General features: G+C 39.4%; 1 protein-coding gene across 4 annotated transcripts in view; it reads left to right on the forward strand.

Annotated features, from left to right (window-relative positions):
* The window catches only part of LTBP1 (latent transforming growth factor beta binding protein 1), a 186,101-nt gene that overhangs the window by 144,849 nt on the left and 18,541 nt on the right, over positions 1 to 22,711 (forward strand). For all 4 annotated transcript variants that reach the window (XM_066178599.1, XM_066178600.1, XM_066178601.1 and 1 more), the window contains 5 exons: positions 5,530 to 5,655; positions 7,896 to 8,039; positions 17,827 to 18,009; positions 19,329 to 19,415; positions 21,768 to 21,896. In XM_066178599.1, the coding sequence (XP_066034696.1) occupies positions 5,530 to 5,655; positions 7,896 to 8,039; positions 17,827 to 18,009; positions 19,329 to 19,415; positions 21,768 to 21,896 (669 nt within the window). The remainder of the gene's footprint in view (positions 1 to 5,529; positions 5,656 to 7,895; positions 8,040 to 17,826; positions 18,010 to 19,328; positions 19,416 to 21,767; positions 21,897 to 22,711) is intronic.

The following is a 22,711-nucleotide window of genomic DNA, read 5'->3' on the forward strand; positions in this document are numbered from 1 at the left end:
CCAAGAAGTAAGCAACTGTTCTCTCTCCCAAATTATAGGCCAGTAAATCCATATGTGTTTCGTTTTCACAGGCCAGTTCATCTTCTCATAATTAACGTAGGGATAGTGAAAACATTTGTCCTTTGTGGATGAGGTAAACTGAAACTTGTGTCCGACTGTTGTATCTCCCTGCTTACACCCGAGAAAAAAAAGCACTACAGCTTTATTACTATTGCTGGCATATAATCTGCCATATATTTAGTAATGTGATCTCTCATGAGATGAAATACAGTGCAGGCAGGATCACTGTTATGCTTGATGTCAGGGAATTAGTGCCGAATATTTAGATATAGCATAACATCAAACACGCGTTTGTGTTTTAATTATTATTGATAATTATAAAAAATTCTCAAATGTTTTTTTAGTGCTTTTTCCTCTCTAAACATTTACTTCTTTTTTTAATCATGGCATAAGTTGAAAGAAATATTCTCTTCCTGCCAAGACAAAAGCCTGGTCAAGTAGGCTAGAGAGAGCAAATCTGGGTAACTCCACTGATTCATGGAGGAGGCATTATTTTATGATTTGAAGTAATGGGATAATTCCAGAGCATGTTCATGGACTCCTTTCATCAGCATGTATGCATTTCACCAGTGTTCAGGAAGGATATGGCCATATATCTTCAATTGCTCTGCAAGAAAAGTAGTAGCAGGTGTTTTGCCTCATGTTGAGCATAGCTATAAAAGAGGGGGGAAAAAAATGGCCAGAGAAGAATATAGCCTTCTCGTTGTAGAAGCCAAGCACTTTATTTCAAAATGAAACTAGTAGAACACTTATTAACCTTGTGAAATCAAACTCCCAGAAATTAAAAATAGCACCGTGAAAAAGGAACACAACTTAAAAAAAAAATCCAAAGTCATTGGCATCTACTGTTAGGAGATGTACCAGAAACAATGAGCTCCTCTGCATCTCTGACATTTAATAAAACAGCACAGTTTCCAGGGAAAGGTTACTATCAAATATGATGAAGTAATACAGAGTTAATCTCCATTAGAACAAAAAAGCCAAACTTCTACTAAATAGAAAAAGATGAAGTCACAAGATCTGATTTCCAAGACTCTGACTAGTTTTGGAACTTTCTAATGAAGAATAAAACAAGTACAAAACCAGTTGAGCATGCTTCACAAGTAATTGGTGTTGTGTATGGAATACAGATCAGACTTTATATTCAGCACTTGGAAAAGTATTTTAATAACTTGGCGAAGCAAGGGTACTTCTAGTCTCTGAAGAGGCAGCACTCCTTTTCCACCACAATTAGTTTCTCCATTCTGTCATTTTAATAAAAACAACTCCGGAGTTTTGAAAAAACTCAGTTTAAGGGAGCACTGATGGCATCATTGTCAATATTTGTAGTGGTGTCAGCTTCATGCTAAAAGGCAAGATGAAACAAAAGGAATGTGTGATATTTCAGGTACTGAGAAATCATGTGGCTTCCAGCCGCAGGAGCTACTGTTCTTTACACTAAGTACCTCTGTGAATTTAATTCTAGTTAAGTGGGTGAGAATAACTGTTTATACCATCAGAGAAAGAACCTGAGAAAATTTTCCTGGATTCACACACCTCTCTGTACCTGGGGAGCAGATTTTCCATATCTCCGGACTTTTTTTGTATGAGTTTGACTTGGGTTTTTTTGAAGTTTGAAACAACAACAGCATAAAACATTTAAGAACCTCATGTGGTTTAGTTCTGGTATGGAGTTTTTGTGGCCATTGGCCAAAGTAAACTGAACAGCTGTGGAGACTGTGTCTTCTTCCAAGGTGTAGACAAACTTTTGTTGCAGCAGTGACATTCCACTGCAGCCTGGCCTCAGGCTCAGCAATTTGACTGTGCTGGGCTCTGTGAACTGGAGGCTCTGAGTGCTCCTTAGTTCCTTGTTGAGCTTTTTGGGGTTCATGTAAAGATGGTGGTTTACCCAGCTGGATGCCAGTTGAATATGTTGGCAAAACCTCAAGTTAGAGGTTCTCTGATGTTTAAGTCAATACCCTGCCTCAAGCGTCTCTTACGTCTCCATGTCCCATTCCATGTCTCTCATTGGCTTCTCACTGCTGCAACAGGCAGTCCAAAAAAACTTGCACATCCCATTAGAGCTCTCCCACCTCTGCTTCTTCCTTTTTATTGTATACATGTTATGGGTAGCCCTGGAAGTTTCAGAATCAGAGCTCTGCTTCTCTAATCACTTTACAGACCTGTCATAGGAACCAGTTCTTATCCCAGACATATTGCTATGTAAGTAGATTTCAGTAAGATTTAAGTATCATGCTTGAGGTTGAAGTTGCCTTCAGGTTTTCAGAAAACAGTAACAGTGCTGAACTGCCCGAAAGTGTGCATGAGTGCACACATGCAGTCTTGATTAAAGCAGGCAGCACTGATTCATGGATTCTAAAATAGGTTGTAATTACAGAGAACTGCTTTAGTCACTCTATAGACATAAGATATGTTAGTTTCATATTTAGTTTTTTTCCCCCGACTTTGTTTCCATGTAGCAAGAGAACTGCCTATTACAAGCCTCACTCTTTATGGGGTGATTAAAGAAACAAATGTCCTTTCCGGTCATAAAAAAGAGTCCTTTGAGTGAACTGTCTAGACAAGGAAAAATATTTGGTGCTTGGACCTTCTCTGTAATATCCCATGCACTGAAAGATGTTCAGACTGTTCTTATTTTAAAAACCCTGTCTTCTGTGGCTGTATTATATACTGAATTAGGACACTTGCTACAATCACTAGTTTTGTTTCTGCAGCTTTTTAGTCAATGACCTTGTTTTACCTGTGAAGAACCAGCTGCATGAACCATTCCCCTGTTTCCTTTAACATTTAGGTTTTAAGTAAGAGGAGTTCTGTAATTTGGGTAATTCTAAAATCTCCAGTTGTAGTTTCTTCTACATAGGTTTTTAACAGTAACTGTCCCATGACTCAGGAACTTTTTGTTACTTAACCATAGTTGTTCACTGAAGACACAAACACGATATTATTGTCTGTTGTCTGAAATTCCTGGCTGTCAAGCCACCATTGTTTGCTCATTTTGAATTCCTTTTCTTAACAGAGCTTTCTGATTAAGAGACAGTATTCAGATGTTTTAATAGATATGTGAAACTCTGCTGATCACATGAGACTATTAACATCAGGTATGTTATGCAGGGACAGTGCACAGGAGCAAGAAGGAGGGACCAGAAAAACACAATTGTAAAAATCGTCATTGTCTTCCTCCCAGTAACTCCATACGCGTCTTTTTATAATTCTGTCATTGTGGGAACTTGAAAAGGAAAAGGTATAAAAGGTAGTTCTTAATCTTTCACCTCTGACAATCTTTAACACAGATAAGTTGCTTATTCACATTGCTGAATTAATTCTGCTAGGAAGGGTTTGTGGTAGGTTTCAATAAGTTCAGTATCCAGAAACCATCCAGATTTTCATATTCAATTCCTTGAGAATAAGCATATTGGCTATTGTATTCTTTGCCAAATACAATAGCCCTTTCTAAAATAAATTCCGTGTATATATTTCCTTTGTTTAATAAATCAAGATGTAAAGACCATTAATATCTTTACTACAAAACTTACAAACCAAATAAATTTTTCTGCCAGTTCCATCTGCAAGTGCATTTTTTATAACCATCAGTTACACTCAGCTATGTGTCCTAGATTTTGGTGTATTTAGTTCATCTAGTTTTTTCCTGCATTTCATATGTAGGCTGAAGTTTGTTAACGAATGGATCTGTTCTGTAGAAGTGAGTTTTCCATCACTTAAACATCCTAGCATGAAATTGCATATCTTTCAGAGAAAAACATTAAAATTTCACAGTTCATTCCATTGGTACAGAAATTGCCAGAGACAGGTTTTTTAACCTTTTTGGGAGGTTCTGGATAGGTTCTTCTGGCCTCAAAAGTCTACATGTGATTCCAAACCTGTTCAGACCCCACGACAACACAGGCAAAGATGGTTTTCCAGATCCTGAAAACACCCCTCCCTGAGGCATGCAAAGTTTGTGCGGATGAATTTGAGCACTTGGGTTGCAAAAGGGCAGAGGTAACAGGTGTGGATTGTAATGACATGCTGCTCAGATTTTGCTAGCTTGGGGGGCTGTGACCACGTGGTTCAAAGCCCAGGAGTTCCCTTTCAGCTGAGCATAAAACACAATTTAAAAGTAAAAAGTCTTTGCTTGGTGACTGACTACGGTCAGGAATGCAGTGCATCTTTGCTAACTTCTCTAGGTTTTTGTTTGACACAGCTGTGAGGAACTGGAGGAGTAGGCCAGACTACATTTGAGCCCTACTCTGTCCTTACAGAAAAACACCAGGTGCTCCTCACCTGTTTAGAGAAGCCTTCTCTTTGTGGCACCGAAGGATTCAGTCCCAGCAGTTCTTTAGTTCTGGAGGTAGAATGATGGTAGGCTCCATCACAAGAAGAGCTACCAAAATGTGCAGAATTATGATTGCAACAAGCAGTCAGAAAAATCACTTTGTTCCCCATTTAAAATTCAGTTATCCCTTGAGGAAAAAATGTGCAGAAGGAAATCAGACAGCAGCCATACTTAACAGCATAATGTTTTTTGGGAAGGAAGTACAGCGATAATTTCTCTGCTTCAGACTGCAGAGGAATATAGAAGGCAGAAGGTACTAATATAAGTATCCTGGCAGGTTCAGTTTCAGCCCATGTTCTTCCTCCTGAAAAGCATCTCATGACATCTTTAATGACTGCATATGGCCAGGGCTTTGGGCTTAGATCTTACTTTGAGTGCAGATAAAAATAATACATTCCTAGCACTTGTAATACACTTACAAAAATAAACCACAGTCTGCCACAAGCAGCTCTGCTTCATTGTAATTTCATGGACAGCTGAGTTAGAGAACAGACTTACACATGCAAGTGACTTATTTGTAAGGCCAGCAAACCGAAACTGGAACTACAAATGAAAAGGCCGGTACAGAAAACATTCCGATGTTGGAATTAACTTTGTGTGACTGAGTAAGATGAGTTGTATGTGTAGATTTACAGGACTTGAGACAGAAGTGTCAGTCCACAGATATTTACCACTTATACTATGAAATTGTTATGTGCTGAGAGCCAGAATGTGATCTGTGCGGCACTTCTCCACAGGGGATGTAGCTATACCCTTGAACTCTTTTTATAGGCACAATGAGTTCAGTTTCACTCGTGTTGTTGACTTTATAATACTACACTGGTAGAATCTGTAAGTCAGTCAGAGAAATTATTTGAACTAAGTCTGTGGTATGTAACGTCAGGCTGTGGTTAGCAAGTTTGGTGAAACAGATGGGTGCGAGCAGTTGACCATTGCTGACATACTTACTGCAAAGCTAACCCTGAAACACTTTCTTACATTAATTTTTTGTGTCTTGTCCTTGTGTTCCTTCCCAACGTGTTGAGGCACAGCTGCATCTGTTTGCAGAATGGCCCATCTGTGGGTTTTCTGCACTCATTGTGAATGTCTGCCTTTGGCTGTCACACAGCCTGTCTGATGTTAATTCCTCCTTGCAGATATCGATGAATGTGCAAACGGCACGGTGTGCGGCAGTCACGGATTCTGTGAAAACATGGATGGCTCCTACCGCTGTCTCTGTTACCAGGGGTACCAGGACACACAGGAGGGGCAGGGGTGTACAGGTGAGTTCACATGTGCTACGAGTCACTACTGCAAAGTTTAGGGGAGCCAAAACAGCATTCCAACAAAAGGCGTTTCACATTTTAGTTTTCTGTCATTTTTTATTAAAAGTTATGCCACTTCCTAGTAAACGAATGGAGCTCTTCTTTACTCACTGAACTTTGTGCCAGATGAAACCTTTACTTTGTATCTATTAAATGAAAAAACTGTTATTATGACAAACAGAAGCCAACAGCAAATAAGCTGAGCCCCTTATTTTATTTCTTTTAAGAAAACCAAGAAACCTCCATGTTTCTGCAGGACCATTCACAAATATAATGGCATGAATTTAATATTTTAGCCTATTTAAGTGCTACATCTGTTTAGTCTCTTAGCTGAATAACTAGGACCCTGCACTATCCCCTGCAGGAAATAACATCTGGAATGTGGCACAGCCAGGCTGAAGTAGATGGCACCTCCCTAGGCATATGGTGTTTAAACAGATTTTAACATTAGCTTCCAGCTCCAGGAAAGACACCTATCACTATCACCATGAAATGATGTGGGATATTTGTAGAAGTATAAATACTGCACATTTCTTTTGTGACTAATAGGTTTCCAGATCTGTTGTTAATAGTGATGGCTGGAGAACTATTTGAGGCAGCAAAAGTTTGTAATACCAAATTAATACCAGATCAAGGAAAGGTATTCATTAAGCAATTTCTTCAAACCAGACTCAGGATGAAACACATTTACTGGTAACAGAGACCTAAATGGAATATCGAACAGAGAGGAGGAATTAGAAGTTTTGCAGAGTGTCTGTATGCATTTTGTAATATATTAAATAGTTCTGTTACAAAATTCTTTACGCCATTTGACACTTACTTTGCTGCATACCAAGGTATATTTGGCATACAGTGACTTTTCATGGATGAAAACAAATGAAGCAAAGAAAGTAAAAAATAAAAGGGGAAAGGAAAGGATGGTGTAAAACTACATTTAATTTTGAGTTCCCACTGAAATAATTCTGAATCATATGTTCAGAACAATGCATTTGTTTATTTTTTTCTTGTATAACACTATATAGTATAAAATACTCCTATAAATTTTGAAGCCAGTCATCAGCAAAAAAACATAAGGGAAGACTAAGTCTCTAGCTCCTGACTAGGCAAGGTTCCCTAAAGAAGATTTATTCCTTATGACAGGAGCCCAGTAAAAAGATAAAGAAAAATCTGAATACATTTTTTAAATATGAGCAAACTCTAAGTTAAAATCCATGTTTATATAAAAACCACAAAAATCAACATTTATTCAGATGACTGAATTTTGATAGGCAAGAGGTAAAAAGGATGAAATATTGCTTCACAAGTTATATGTTAGACCACACTGAGTTACAGGAATTTTTGAATTATGATACAGAAATTACTATTTCTGATAGTAATCAGCATAATTTCTGTCTACTAATGAGATTCTCTCATTAGAAGTAGATTTTCAAATGTCAGCACTAGCAACTAAAAAGAAAGTAAAGTTAAGTGATCCTGGTAGTATTTAGTAATCCTTGTTTAAACAACAGACAACAATTCTGTCAGTCAAAAAAGCATTTCAGGGTTGGCTAGTTAGCTGGTGTATGGAATCCAGGTTAAAAATATGTGGAATTTTTGGGGGAGAGCAATTTTACAGGGTTCAGCAGGGATCCCTGGGTGAGTTGGACACCACTTCTGTGGGTCCTGGAGCAGCCTGTGAGTCCGTGCATAGACATATAGTGGCAGTGGGGCTGAGGAATTCTCTGTTTGGTGATTTTTTTACAAGGAAAATGGTATTTGGGGGAGGAAAATTAATTATCTTTTTTGCAGTGCAGTCTGAATCTCACCAAAGCCTGTTCATTTTGCTCCTCAGGTTTAGTGAAAGTTCGATAATAAATTTAAGAAAACAAAGTTAAATTACTCTGAGTCTTAAATCCCAATAAGAATACACAGAAAAGCAAGTGTTCAACAATGAGACAACACCAAAAAAACTGTGTTCTGGTCTACAGTCAGCACCTAATCAGCCCTAATAGTCTATAAACTGTGCTGTGACTTTCAGGGGTCTTTATTTCAAAGGACTTACTACTTGTTTATGAATCCACTTAGGTATTAGTGAGTTTTTAATCCTTCCCCAGAGATCACATCTGTAATCTGGCAGACAATATTGGCACAGATACAGCAGATAAATGAACAGTCACTAGTGGGTCTCAACTGATTTATGTTTTGGATTTTTCCCCCAGATGTGAATGAATGTGAAATGTTGAGTGGAGTATGTGGCGAAGCCCTCTGTGAAAATGTTGATGGTTCTTTCCTGTGTCTGTGCTCTGATGAAAATCAGGAGTATGATCCAATGACCGGACAGTGCCGCTTCCGTACCTCACCAGGTAAAATGCCAGTGGATTTTTGCATGCTTGGCATAATTTCAGCTGCACACACAACTATTGGAAAGTCAAAGCTGGTTGAAGTATTGGTGTTGCTTTAACTACAGCAGAAAAATTTTAAACTTTGTCAGTGTCTTGGAAGTGTGTGCATGACAGGAGGTTTTTCTAGGATGGAATATGTTATCAGTGAATCATTAGCAGTGAAAATATAGCAGAAGCGCCTTCTAAATGTTACATATCAACAGACTTGGCAGTAGTATGGAGCAATTACAGCAGGTAAGAGTAAACAGTCTAGTTGGCTGTACTGTAACAATGAAATCTGATATGGAATCAAGTCTATGACCTGAGTGATTTTGGTTTTTGTCCAAACTTCTACAAACACTGCTTGGACAGTGTTTAAGGGAGCAAATTATTAAAACCAGAAGTTGTATTTAGTTGTTATGGTTTCACCTCAGATGGCAACCAAGCCCCAAGCAGCCACTCACTCACTCCTCTAGAAAGCTCATGGGTTGAGGTAAAGACAGATTAATAGAGAAAGCAAAAGCCACACACACAAGCAAAGCAAATCAAGGAATTAATTGACTGCTTCCCATGGGCAGGCAGGTGTTCAGCCATCTCCAGGAGAGCAGGGCCCCATCGCACATAACAGTGACTTGGGAAAATAAAAGCCATCGCTCCAAAAATCCCCCTCTTCCTCCTCCTTCTCATAATTTTGTATACTGAGGATGTTGTCATTCAGTCTGGAATATCCCTTGGGTCAGCTGGGGTCACCTGTCCTGGCTGTGTCTTCTCCCAGCCTCCATGCACCCCCAGCTTCCTCACCAGTGTGGCAGAGCAAAAAGCAGAAAAGGCCTTAGCTCTGTGTAAGCCTTGCTCAGCAATAACAAAAACATCTTTATGTTATCAACCCTGTGTTCAGCACAAATCCAAGATACAGCCCCATACCAGCCACCCTGAAAAACTCTATACCAGCCGAAATCAGCACAATAGTGATACCGTGTTAGCATTATCTAGGATTAATACAAGTTCTAAGAGAAGGTCGTTGGGAAAGCAAAAACCCAAACCACTAAATTGTTGTCAAACTACCTCTGTTGTCAGTCTCTCTTGAAGTGTCCTTGCCTGCTTTACTCCTGTTTTTCCTACTTGCACTGGATTTTTAAGCTTTTCTTAAAAAGTGTTTTGGGTGTTGAAAATACTACTGGAAATTCATTAATTGAAAATCAGTTTAGAACTCTTAAAGCTGCCTTCACATTTCTGCACTGATCCAGTTTAGAGACAGGAACAAACCCACAGTAAGGGTGAACAGAATACAAGAAGTGACAGGATTTGCTTGCACAGCATTTTTTTTTCTCCTCCAGAATGCAAATCTTGGTATTTTTTCCTGGTTTTCTTACACTCCAAGCTGATCCAGCTTCTGGAAAGCCTTAGAGGAATTGGCTTTTTTGTCAGGATACTGACTTTACAGCTTCCAGGCTGTGGGTATTTTCTCCTATCGTTCATGATCTTTCAGACTTAAAAAGAGGGTTAAAATATCCATGACCTAATAGTCGCAAATATTTAGATCACTGAATGTGCACTCAAGAGCACTCAAGAAGTTGCCTGTGAAATATCATTAACAGCTTATTGACAAACGTTTTGGGCCTGTCAGGAGGTAGTACTTAGGAGAGTTCAGCTAGCTGATGAAACAAAACCAGAACTAAAAAAATAGCAGAGGACCTGAGTCATGTAAAAAGAACTCACGTCCCAGGGACATTTGAGGACATACCCTAACATTATTGTGGGGAAGAAGGGGATGAAGAACACAGTGTGACCGATCGTACTGTCAATAGATGGATACTCTGCTGTCAGTATTAACTCCATTATGCTGTCAGCAGTGAGTGCAGCTTTGCTGTGATCAGTCTGGAAAGTAACTGTTCCTCCTTCCCCTCCAGGCTTCATCAGGCCCTAACAAAACACATGCTTCGCCTTTGTCTCTTCTCTGATAAGGTCATCAAGATCTCTCATAGGAAACCATAAGGAGCTAGTGAGAAGTACTTTACGTCATATGGTCTCGGACTAGAATAAGGCAAAACGGCAGTACTTGGAACTGAGATCTTACTATCCTCTTTTCTTCCAAAGTAAAAGGAGAAAAGACTGTTGTTAGTTCTTCTTATAAACTATTCTTGCTGCAAAGAGTGCTGCAATAGCCACACATCCTCTCTGACTTTGATAAGCCACATACTCAAGTCAGGCATGGTGCTTCCAGAGCTTCTGTGGTGCATATGGACATAATCTGTCAGCATTAGTTTGCGCCATGCCTATGAAAGGCAGAACTTTAAAGGCAGAAAAGAAGAACTTAATCTGTGTTTTCCTGTTGTAGATATCTGTAGTTCAGCCTGGTCCACCCAGCTCTTGCTTATTTTTCATTCTGTATTTTTGTGCATAAAGAAGTGTTTGTCCACCTTGTATGAAGTGCAAGTAGGTGGCATTTGTTCAAATGTTACTTTAATTTAGGGCTTTTCTTCCATGTGGTTAAAGGCTGTTAGATTTGTGGAGTGCTGTGTGTTCTTCTCTTTACTTGCCCTTAGGACTCTCAAGACTTCCTTTTATTTAGATTCCACTTGCTGGAAATTTGTTGTTAGCTGTGCCTTGAAACAATCCTCCCAGTGTATGTATCAGGAATTTAAGCCCCTATTGTCACTTTCCAGTCAGAAAACCCAAAAAAGTGCAAAAAATTATTCAAGGCTTGATTGTCTCATTCCTCTCTTCTCTGCCCTGCCATTCATAAAATGTAGGAACTGTTTCAGAAATCAGAAAAGATAAAGGGGGAAAGAACTTTGTTCTGTGGGAGTTGAAAATCTGCTGTTGTATACATCTTTGTACCTAAGAGAGAAAAAATGCATCTTTTGGGTTGAAGTCTTCTCATTTATTCTTTTAACAAACCATATAAAGCTATTTGTAATTAATTCCTAGCAAGTGCCAAGTTCGATGCATTTCAAGTGATAGTAGTAATAAGTAATAAGTTTGAGTATAATTGTGGTTTCAACTGTTGAATGTTGTAGTATACATTTGAACTACTAATAGAGACTAATATACTACTAACAGATCTCGTAACATTGAATCCAGAAACGATAATGGACAATGAATATTTGAGGATTATAACAAGTATGATTTGGGGTGGCATGCCAAAACTTGAAATGTTTCAGTGCCAGTGCTTGCAGAGATTCAACATCACTGGCGTAAGGGAAACCTGGTGGGATGAAACTATGTCTGGAGTGCCACACTGGGTGTTTACAGGCTCTTGAGGCAAGGCAGGTGAGTCAGGGAGGTGACTGGAATGTATGGAGCTTACGTTTGGCAATGGTACGGTTTTAAGTCTCCGGGTAAGGATTAAAGGACAAACAAATAAAATAGATGTCATTGTGGGAGTCTACTATAAACTGTCTAGCCAGGACAATGACACGGATGAATTGTTCTTTGAGGAACTAATGGAAAATCTTCAATCAACTTCTCTTGTCCTTTGGGGGGTCTTCAACTTGCCAGATGTTAACTGGGAATGACAAACAGCTGGCACAAACAGATCTAGAAAATTGCTAAAACACCTGGATGCTAACTTCATGGTAAAGATACTAAGGGAGCCAACTAGGAATGATGCCTTTTTGATTTGTTGCTTAGTTAGCAAGGAGGGTCTCCAGTCATTGAAATGGTGACTGGTCGCTGTCTTGGACACAGAGACCACAAAGCAATCCAGTTCAAAATCTGGTGACAAGAGGAAACTGCCAGCTGCAACTCTAAAGATATGAGAATAGCAGACTTCAAGCTTCTCAGGGAGCTAGTTAGCAAGGTCCCCTGAGAAAGTGCTCTTGGAGGTGTTTGGGTCCATTTAGTGCTGGTTACTTTTTGAGCACCTCTGCCTAGGAGCACAGGAGCAGGCATTTCCAAAACATGAAAAGCCAAGAAGGCGAGGCAAAAGACCAGCTTGGCTGAGCAGGGATCTTCTTTTGGAGCTAAGGCAAAAGAAGAAGGTGTATGTCTAGTGAAAGGATGGTAAGATAACATGAGAAGAATACAGAGATGCTGCTGGCCACTGTTGGAAGAAAATTTGTGTGGCCAAAGCTCAGTTGGAGATAAAGCTGGCTATTATTGTGGGGGACAATAAAAAGAAGGGGGGTTTAAATAGATGAATAGAGAAAGGCAGCACAGAAAAGACAAGGTAGTGACACTTAATGCATTCTTTGCCTCTGTCTTCAACACTGATGACAAGCTAGGGGGTTCCTATTGATCTGAGCTGGAGGACCATGGCTGTGAGAATTATAAACTCATAACTGACCGTGAACTTGTGCAAGATCTGTTGCTCCATCTGGATCCCTGTAAGTCTCTGTGACCTAATGGATTTAAATCAAGAATACTCAAAGAGCCTCTCATGTCATTGTGAGGTCTCTCATTCATTTTTGAGCAGTCTTTGGAATCTGGAGAGGTTGCAGCTCTCTGGAAGCTGGCTGACATTGTCCTGATTTTCTAAAAGGGCAAGGAGGGCCCTGCCAACTACAGGTCTGTCAGTCTTGCTTCAGTGTCTGGTAAAGTTGTGGAAAAGATTATTCTGGGAGTTATTGGAAAACACCTGGAAACAACATGGTCGTTGGTCACAGCCAGCATGTCTTCATTAGGGGAAAGTCCTGCTTATCAAACCTGATTCCCTTTTCTGACAAGGTAACTCACCTAGCTGATAAAGGGAAGCCAGTTGATATAATCTTTTTGGATAGCAGTAAAGCTTTTGATATTGTCTCTCACAGGATCTTTCTGGAAAAAATATCCAGCACACAGCTGGATAAACACGTCATGGGATGGGTGAGCAGCTGGCTCACGGGTCAGGCACAAAGGGTTACAGTGAATGGGGTGACATCAGACTGGGGACCTGTCACTGGTGGGATTCCACAAGGCTCCATTCTCGGCCCTGTGCTCTTCAACATCTTCATAAATGACTTGGACACAGGACTGGAAGGGAAACAGAGCCTGTTCACAGAGGATACAAAACTGGGAGGAGCTGTTAATTGCCTCAAAGGCAAGGAGACCCTGCAGAGAGATTTTGACAAATTTAGAGGGCTGGGCAATCACCAACTATATGAAGTTCAACTAGGGCGAGTGCCAGATTCTGTACTTGGAAGGCACAGCCTTGGATGTATGGACAGACTGTGGAATGAGATGCTGGGAAGCCGTGGCACAGAGAGGGGCATGGGGGTCCTGGTCCCTGGCAAGTTGAACAAGTCAGCAGTGCCCTGGCAGCCAGGAGGGAAAATCTTGTCCTGGGGTGCCTCAGGCACAGCATCACTATGGAGATCTCCACTAAGGTACCTGGGCCCACTTAGCTACCTACAGCTGATTTAGATGTTGCTTTCTCCTGGCTATATGAAATATAACCAGTTATTTATTGCAATATATTTAACAGTCATTGATGGGATTTATGAGTTAAAATCATGGTTTTGGTGTCCAAAACTATAAGTCCCTTCTAGACTGATTAATATTGAAACTATATCAATCACCCTGCAATCTAGCAAATCACCAGCACAAAAAATTTTAGGGTGCCAAGTAACAGTGTATAAATTTTATCTAAAGGTTCCTTAAAGCTAGAATTTTGTTGCATGAGTACAGATTCTGAATTTCCTAAATATTACAGGCTTTCCAGTTGGTAAGTGAATTTCTGTTTTCTGTGGACAAAGTTTTAGCAACTAAGTTTTACGTGTGTATCACTTGCACTAATCCCTGAATTCTATATATGCATGTATATGTATATGCACTGTATGTGCACATGTTAGGTGTTGTAGCTTGTCACATGATTAGATTTCTCAACTGACCCCTCAAGTACACCCTGAGAATAGGCACATACCAATATATTTTTACTGTATTCTTGAAAATCAGATTCTGAAAGTGAGAGTTCTTACTTGAGCTCTTTGCTCAGTCATGAGTCTTTGCTGAGCTTTTAGAAGTCATGAAGATATAATGAATATTTTTCATTTTTGCAACCAGTTTTTTGATTGCATCAGTAAGTGTTGTTGGTACTATTTGCAGCATTTAAGATCCCATCAGTTCTATGTTTTGTTTTTTTTAGATCAGAGTTGTTAATAGTTGTTAATAGTATTATTTAGGCAAATATTATTATATTTAGCAATATTATAATTATAAATATTATAAATATTTAATATTTATATTATTAATATTTAGTGTTATTTAGGCAAATATTTCACTGTATGCTGAAGTCTAAGCATATGCTAATCCATATTATCCACTGAATCTTATATTACTGATGCATGTTTTTGCATCAAACATATGCTGAGCATGTTGTTCGATCAAGGTTATGCTAAGGCATATAAATCTATTTCTAAGAAATACTTCACAATCCAATCCAGCAGCAACTATACAGAATTTCTCTCATAGGCTGTTAATAGAACAGGTATATCAAAAATGTGGTAAAATGATTTTCCTTTACCAGCCTGCCTTAGGTAGAGAGATATTTTACCTTTTCTAACAAAAGAAACCCCAAAACAGAATAAACAGTGATACAAAAAATAAGTATTCATTTTCTGTCATGTTTTGTCAACATACCTGAAAGTTAAATCACTTTCAAAAGCAGCCTGTTTACTAAATGGTTAATAATCAATGACAGAGAAATTATAAGCTTCTAGACACAGACTGGTCTTGGTTTAAAAAGAAAAAAAATGGTTTGTGTCTCATTTGCTTTCCAAACTTTCATGACGCCTTCTTGACTAACCCTCACTTACAGCTGTGTAAACAACAGCCATTTAAGCTGCTGAGCAGATAATGGGAGGAGAAACCAGCACATCATATGTAAAATGAGAATAAACAAGGACATGAGGAGACTATCTCCCTCCCAGGGCAGCTTCTGGTGTTCTTTCTCTGATAAACACATGAAAACAGCCATGCTTTCTCTTCTGATGAAGATTTGGCTTTGATTCAGTTAGACAGATGGCAAATGGCCAAGGAAAATGTATTAATTGGTGACTGAAGTACTGCTCTCTCACCTTGGAATGGCAGATTTAGTTCAGCTGCATTTCTGTGACATGATAGTCTTAATATAGTTCCTATTGGATAGCAACTGATACCACAAAACCACCTCAATTGATGAAATTCAACACATTATGGAAAAATGTAATAATCAGATGAGGGTTGACCACAGACTAAACTAACAAAGCTGAAATAAGCAGCCAGCTGGGTATATCCTTTAATGTACAATTCAGTTATACTGGCAAAACTGCAAAGCCTTGCAGGTGGCAACATTATACTATATTTGAATGGAGGGGTGTGCCAGCCGCTCAGCCTCCCAAAACTGAAGTCACTTTTCTGAGGAAAATAAATAAATCCAATTGTCTGTGTCTAATTAGAAACCAAAAGAACTATTACACATGTTCATACTATTGAAGTGCAATAATAGGCAACCCATGCTGACATTTTAAAATCTGCTTTTCTCCAAATGGATCTGGAATTTGCATGCCCAGTAAAGTTGCCTTACTCGATCTGCTTGGGGAATGTGGGCGGGCAATGATAATAGGATTGAAGTAGCAAGAGCTAGGGTTCATTTATTTCCTTCAGCATTTGTTGGACATCACTATCTTCAAACTCCCACCTCACAAACTCTTCTTAAGTGGAATCTTAAAACTCACCCAGAGTTGCTTGCCTCTTGTTTCAAAAGTGATTCACTTTTTTTCCCAAGTTCCAGCCAAAGCTCTCTGTTCAGGCAGGCTGATCATCTTTCTTCCTGTCCCATATTTCAGCACACAGGGATGACATGCTCCTGCACCTTTAAGATTTTCTTCCTAAAGTACATCCAGCCTTCCTGGACTCTTTTGCCCTTCAGGACTGCTGCCTTAGGGAGTCTCTCAACCAGTCTCCTGAAGAGGTGGAAGTCTGTCCTCTGGAAGTCCAAGGTGGCAGATCTGCTGGCACCCCTCCTTACTTCTGAAAAATCACAATCACTATCAGTTCCTGATCGCTTTTCCCAAGACAGACTCTGACCATCACATCACCTGCTAGTCCTCTGTTCACAAACAGCAAGACCTGTGGGGCACCTCCCCTGCTTGGCTTCCTCACCAGATCTGTCAGGAAGTTCTCTTCCATGCACTCCAGGAATCTCCTAGACTGCTTCCTCTCTGCTGTGTTGTATTTCTAGCAGACATCTGGTATGCTGAAGTCTGCCCCAACAATAAGGGTCAGGGATCGCAAGCCTTATCCCAACTGCTTACAGAATATTTCTTCTGCCTTTCCATCCTGGCTGGGTGGTCTACACCAGGCTCCCACCGGGATACCTGCCTTGTTGGCCTTTCCCCTGATTCTTACCCGTAAACACTCAACCCTGTCATCATCATCGTTAAACTCCAGACAATTGAGACACTCCCTAACACAGGACAACGCCACCGCCTCTGTTTCCTTGCCTATCCCTTCTTTGGAGTTTATAACCCTTCATTGCAGTGCTCCAGTTGTGCGAGTCATCTCACCGTGTCTCTGCTAGCAACTCTATTACAGTTTTCCTTCTGCACCATGAAACCAACATTTGTTGCAGTAGCATCTTGAAATGCACTGTCACTCTATAAAATAGAGGTTCTGATTCCTGCCTCAATAGCTGTGTCCCTTGAGAAATGTCTCATTCTTGGCTTATTGTGCAAGAGCCTGGGTAGAAGTTAATGAAATCTCAAAGAGTGAAAAGTCAGCCAACATGCAATAGTTTTAATAGGATTTTGTAAGTTAAACATTTGTTAAGTACTAAGCATAAAGAATTTCCCTAGATAAAAAGGAAATTAGCTAGTCACCTCAAGATTTTTCTATCTCAAATTCCTGAATAAAATTTTGGGTTTGATTAATAAATATGAGCATGTGTAATTTTAGAACTTGGTCACTTTACTGATGGCCTGTGAAGAGTTTTTCATATCGATCAAGTGTGAATAAGAACTTTATGTGGTAGTTCCCACTTCTGAGCCCCTGATGATAATTTCTGTGAAGTGAAATGTTAGGTAGACAGAGTTCTGCAAACACAGAAGCTTTAAATAGGTATTTCTTTTCAAAATCCCTTCTTGATGTACTTTAGGAGTGTCTTGCTTTTGAAAGGTCTTTGACTATTATGCTAATAGGGTATTTATTGCATCTGTGGGACAGACTATTTTACCTCCAGTCCGTATAAATATTGTGAGAGGACTCACTCAGTGCTTAAGGCAATAAATCTGCCTTCTTGGCTGGATTCCTATTTTAAAGTAAAATACAGAGTCAGTTAACTTGAGATCTGTATTATATTCCTCTGCTTACCATGGAGTCAGTAAGTTACTTTTGCAAAAATCATAAAGGGCATTGTATTCAAATGTGGAGCAAGCTTTTTTCCCAGTGAAATTGAAAGGGGCTGTAAATGCTCTTTCTTTTGAAAATTGAGTCTCTTCAGTTCATGCCTTTGCTCCTTTATCTGAAAAAATGATGTGGTGATATTTGCTTACCTCTGCGAAGAGCTTTTGGATTCATATGTGAAGAGCATCCTGTCAATAGTTGGGTATGGCCGTAACATGTGAGCAGGTACTTCATAGATTGCTTGAAAATGATAGAAGTGCAAATTGGAGGAATCCTTTTATGGTCAAGTTGGAGAACAGGTCTGAAAAAGCCAAATGAAAGTCATTGACTTCTATCATTCTTTCTAATGTCAAAAAGTTAAACCAAAATTTGTACTTAACCATTTTCTTCCCTGCTCTTTTGACCTCCCAGAAAAGTGACTAATTTCATGTGTCATCTTGTGTGGTTTATGTTTTCTTTTCTGCCTTAGAAATGCCAGTAGAGGCTGATCAACAGGAAGATGGAAAGAAGGAGTGCTACTACAATCTGAATGATGCTAATTTCTGTGACAACGTGCTTACATCCAATGTAACCAAACAAGAATGCTGCTGTACCTTGGGTGCTGGTTGGGGTGATAACTGTGAAATCTTCCCATGCCCTGTCGTTGGAACTGGTAAGAGGAGGCCTTCTGTCCCTTTGCAAGCTTTTGGAGCATTGTATTTATGTTAACAGAATGTGCTTTGCCTTTAGAGAAGGCTTGCCCATTAAATCCCGTATTCTGTAGTATTTAGTCATGACTTATTCATGGGAACCCTCCACAGAGGAAAGGGTGATAAGAATAATTCGTACCTAGTGTAAATCCATTGGCTTCTCTGCAGTTGCCCTAGGGATAAAAGGAGGCTGTTACTGAACAGTGTTAACTCCAACTGATTTTAGGCAAATACAGACTCACACAAAAGCTTTTTGCAGATGCTATGGTAACATGTTCGATTTTTTCCACAAGCTGGAAAACAAAGGTAACCATTACAACATTTTTGAGGCTGCAGCTATTCTTTGTAATGCTGTTTCTACAGCACTACAGCTTAGCGGTACATGTTACGGCATTAGTTTTACATTTTGCAACTTACTGAACAATTCAGTTAATAATGTCCTCTGCCGACCATTGTTTAACCTCTAAATATTAAATTAGACAAACAGAGCCATGTGATATTTGTCACAAATTTTGAAAACAGTACTGGAAACATAAACAGGGTTGGCTGAAATTCAGAATCCAGCTGGAAAAGAATCACATAAGAGAGAACATGCATAAACTTTTTGAGATTAAATGCTAAAGATTAGTTTTCACAGAAATGCATTGTCACATTTAATTCCTGTTTTAACTCTACTTTAGAATCGGTCAAACTGAAATGAAATGCATAATGAAAAAGGGGCCTCTCTGCTTGGATAGGTTTGTTTGATTCTGTATAGTCTCCAAGACACTTGAAATAATTTCTCTGTGTAATGCACACCATGTTCTCCTGTTGCAGTCAATTAGTGTTTTTCCTGTATGAGGACTGAAGAATGTGGACAGGGGTTTGTATCTCAGTTGGGGTATGCCTAGATTACAGCTTGCAGAGTAGCTCAGAGAGGCCCATGCTAGCTTTAATTAAGATAATTTGGCTACTGGTATTGTTATAACTGCAGCGCACCATGAAACCTAGTAAGGACCACATTCTCCTGCCAAAGAGCAAAAGAAATGAGTTTGCCTGGAGCTCTGTGATGATGTGGGCACCCTAGTGAGGTTTGTGAAAGCTATCTCTGCACACTGAGAGCAGGGGAAAGTCAGGCTGTGGCATTTAACATCCCCCGTTAAACTCAAGGTGTGTATGGTTGCCTGATAGACGCAAACAAGGCAGATATATCAAGGTACCCTGAAATACATTTAACTACATGTCACTACCTATGTGAATACCTTCTTAACAACATCATTTTTTTGCTTTCTTTCTCTCCCAGCTGAATTTACTGATTTGTGTCCTGAAGGAAAAGGTTTCATTCCCTCTGGAGAATCATCTTACGGGCTTCTTGCGCAGAATTTCAAAGGTCAGTACTGATTTGTATTAAGTTCAATTATTTCAGAAGTTCTGGTAGTTGATTGACTAGAAATGTGAGCCAGGAATGTAAACATACTAATTCAAATTTTATTAGGTGATAAAAACAGTTTGTAGTGTGAAACATTACTGAAAATCATCACTTTACAGGTTGTTAAGAATATCAATTACACAATCTTTGTAATATTCTGGTTTAATTTCTACTAAGTGCTATATACTGTGAGAATAGGTGCTGTGACCACAAACTACAAATATTCATTTACATATTGAATACAATGCCAACTTAAATTTGTAAATATATGTATGGAGAGTTGGAAGAGAGGAGAGAGTTCTGTTGGACATTTGGCCTGCAAGGGAGAACGAATATAAGAACTGAAGAGAAGTTCAGCAACAATATGTTCATTACAGAACTTAATGGAGTAATTACTGGTGGTAGTGCAGTGGTAGTAAAGAAATCAGAGTGAAAGAAGTTGGTGACTGTGTGTGGGAGGAAGCTGGCATCACCAAGAAGAAGTGAGAGCGGCAAAATTTCTTTTTAGGTTTGAGAAGTAGCCATCAATATTAATAATTTTTAAGACTGTCACAGAGGTCATCTTAAAGTCTCCGAGAGTATTTTTGTTCAGGGATTGTTTCAGGATGTTGTTTATCTTTACAGAGCTAAGATTTCTGTATATATTCACAATGGAGGTTTGGAACCTGCTTTTGTGTGCAACATATCCAAGTGCGTCTCAGATAAAATCTGCGTTATTTTTGTGCTACCTCAGGGTTGATAATATCTCTAGCTGCTATAAATACTAAAACATGGAAATAGTTCATCTGGAAATATGTTCCACAAAACCCTTCCATAATAAGACTTTTTCCCTTTTCACTGAATTTATGTTGTAAAACCTTGGGAATGGCAAGAAGGACAAACAGTAAATAGATAAACAACTTTTACTAATGTGCTCTTTTGGTAATGTGATCTTTTTCTGTTACAGTAACTTAAATGTTACTGTTGCTTTTGTCCACAAGCTTCTGCTTGTAGGAGCAATTCCTGTTTTCTTACTGGAGTTAGAGGTCAGAAGTGCTAGGCCTGCAAGCCTTCCTTGGCTTTGCTTCCAGGCTTTCCCATTTTTCACCGGACAAACATCCATGTTCCATGGGAAAAAGACAGATGTGAACATGACATTTCTTATTAATCTTTGCATTGTTCTTGCTGCTAAACAGTCAAAATATTTAATGTTTGTAGCCACTTAGTGGCTGGAAGAGTGGATGTAAAAATAAATCGTTTTCTAGATCTTCCAGTTCTTCTGGAAAAAAGGAAGCATTTGAATGATCCACCTTTAAAACTACTGTACAGCTGGAAATTACGGTTTTGGGATAAAATCTGTGTTGCCCCAGAATAAATGGGGAGTAAATATATAGAAAAAAGTGGATTAAAACAATTGGTATCGAGAGAAGAATGACCTACTTTAAGTTGTGCTTTTTATTGCCATTTTTACTACCAACCTAGCTTTAACAGACTACTCTAAGTAGGTCTAGCAAATGAAAAGTAGGCTGGAAAAAAGGAAGTGAATGGAATTCCAACAGTAACAAATACATAAATACAAGACTGGGAAAAAATGTGTACAACTGTGAAAAGCTATATATGAGCTGGCATATATTTTCCATGAAACCTCCCTGAAAACATTTAGCCTCATTTGAAAGTCTGGTAGATTCTCTTTGTCAGCCGTCACTAGTTCTGTAGTGATTGCTGCCCTGTGCTCAGCCACAGACACAACTGCTCCTATGTGGGAGAAGGCTGCCCTGAAGTTGTGCTTTGAGAAACAAAGCCATGAGCAATGCAGATAGGAAGTTTTCCTACCATGCACAGCAGAGTCACCAACTCTGCACAAAGAGAAGAGCAGTTACAGAGTCCATCCATAAGCATAACTGCTTAGTTAGTTTGGTAACCAGATGGTGTGCTTAAATTAGATCCATGGTGGGAATACCTTCAGTAAAGCAAATTATATGGGAAAAATACAGGCCATATTGTTCATTTGTTTTGCTTGGAGTTAAAAGCAATGTGATACCAAAGGAATGAAAGGAAAACTGCAGATTATTCCAGTCTCTGTGTGCCACGGGATTTAATTCTGACAAGGGGAAGTAACGGTCCACCAATTTTTCCTTTTCCATTCTGGCTACATAGCCTCTTTCACACCAGTTGTCTGAGGGGGTTTTATTCTGTGTATATGTGTGCCCCTGGGATTTTCTGTTTAAACTGAAATTTGCTTAAACAGAGACGTGTATAGGATTTATTCCATCTTGCTTGTCTACGTGGCATCATAATAACAATGGTAACACAGCCTTTTTAATTCATCCCCAGATGCTGATGAATGCCAACTCTTTGGACAAGAAATCTGTAAAAATGGCTTCTGTTTGAATACACAGCCAGGTTATGAGTGCTACTGCAAACAAGGCACATACTATGACCCTGTTAAGCTCCAGTGCTTTGGTAAGTTTATGTAAAGTGGTCTTGTCACTATAATGGTATGCAGATGGGCAAAAGAAGCAGACTTGTACAGCAGGATTCCCATCAGAGCTGTGGCATTCCCGATAAGGGGAGAAACACTGGGCCTCTGGACTCCTGTAGCAGCTTTGTAAGACACATTGGGTCATCTCCCTTCCTTCTGCTTGGCTGAGCAGCAATTCTGGATGACATAGCTGTGGCATGTAGAGCAGGGTTTGCTCTATTTGCCTCCTTTTTCAGCAAATTACTCCCAGGAGTTTGCATCTCTAGAACAGCCTTTTGTGCTCCTTTGAGTGCATAGTCAAGAGCTGGTGCCAGCCTTAATGCAGGCAGCGGCAGCACAAAGTGATCACAGTGGTCCCTCTCCTTACGTGCACACTGCTGCTTCACTCTTCCAAGGTACAATTTAGCCTTCTGTTCTTTGTATATGGGGTGAACAGTGAAAACCTGTATGTTGAATCTCACCTTTTATTTGGTAAGTGTTCTGGGTTTGCTATACTAAATCAAATTAATGCAGGCTTTATTTTTTTTGTTCCAAGGACAGATATTTCCTACAAGGAGTTAACATGCAATGTGAAATTACAGTTGAGGTCATTGATAAGCCCATTTTAGCCTGCACAACCTTGTACTCCTTTGGTTCTGGTATTCAACTGAAAATTACTCATGACCGTGACCTTGGCTTTTGCTCTGTAAGCAGAGAACCATGTATAATGTACAGAATAGCATAATGAAAGGAAGCAATTTTTGCAACTGCAGTAAGAGAGCCTTTTACCTTGGGATTCTATGATTATTCTTTACAA

This window comes from Chamaea fasciata, unplaced genomic scaffold, assembly GCF_029207755.1.
Source record: "Chamaea fasciata isolate MVZ Bird 193981 ecotype frontalis unplaced genomic scaffold, bChaFas1.0.hap1 SCAF_3, whole genome shotgun sequence".
Classification (NCBI taxonomy): Eukaryota; Metazoa; Chordata; class Aves; order Passeriformes; family Sylviidae; genus Chamaea; species Chamaea fasciata.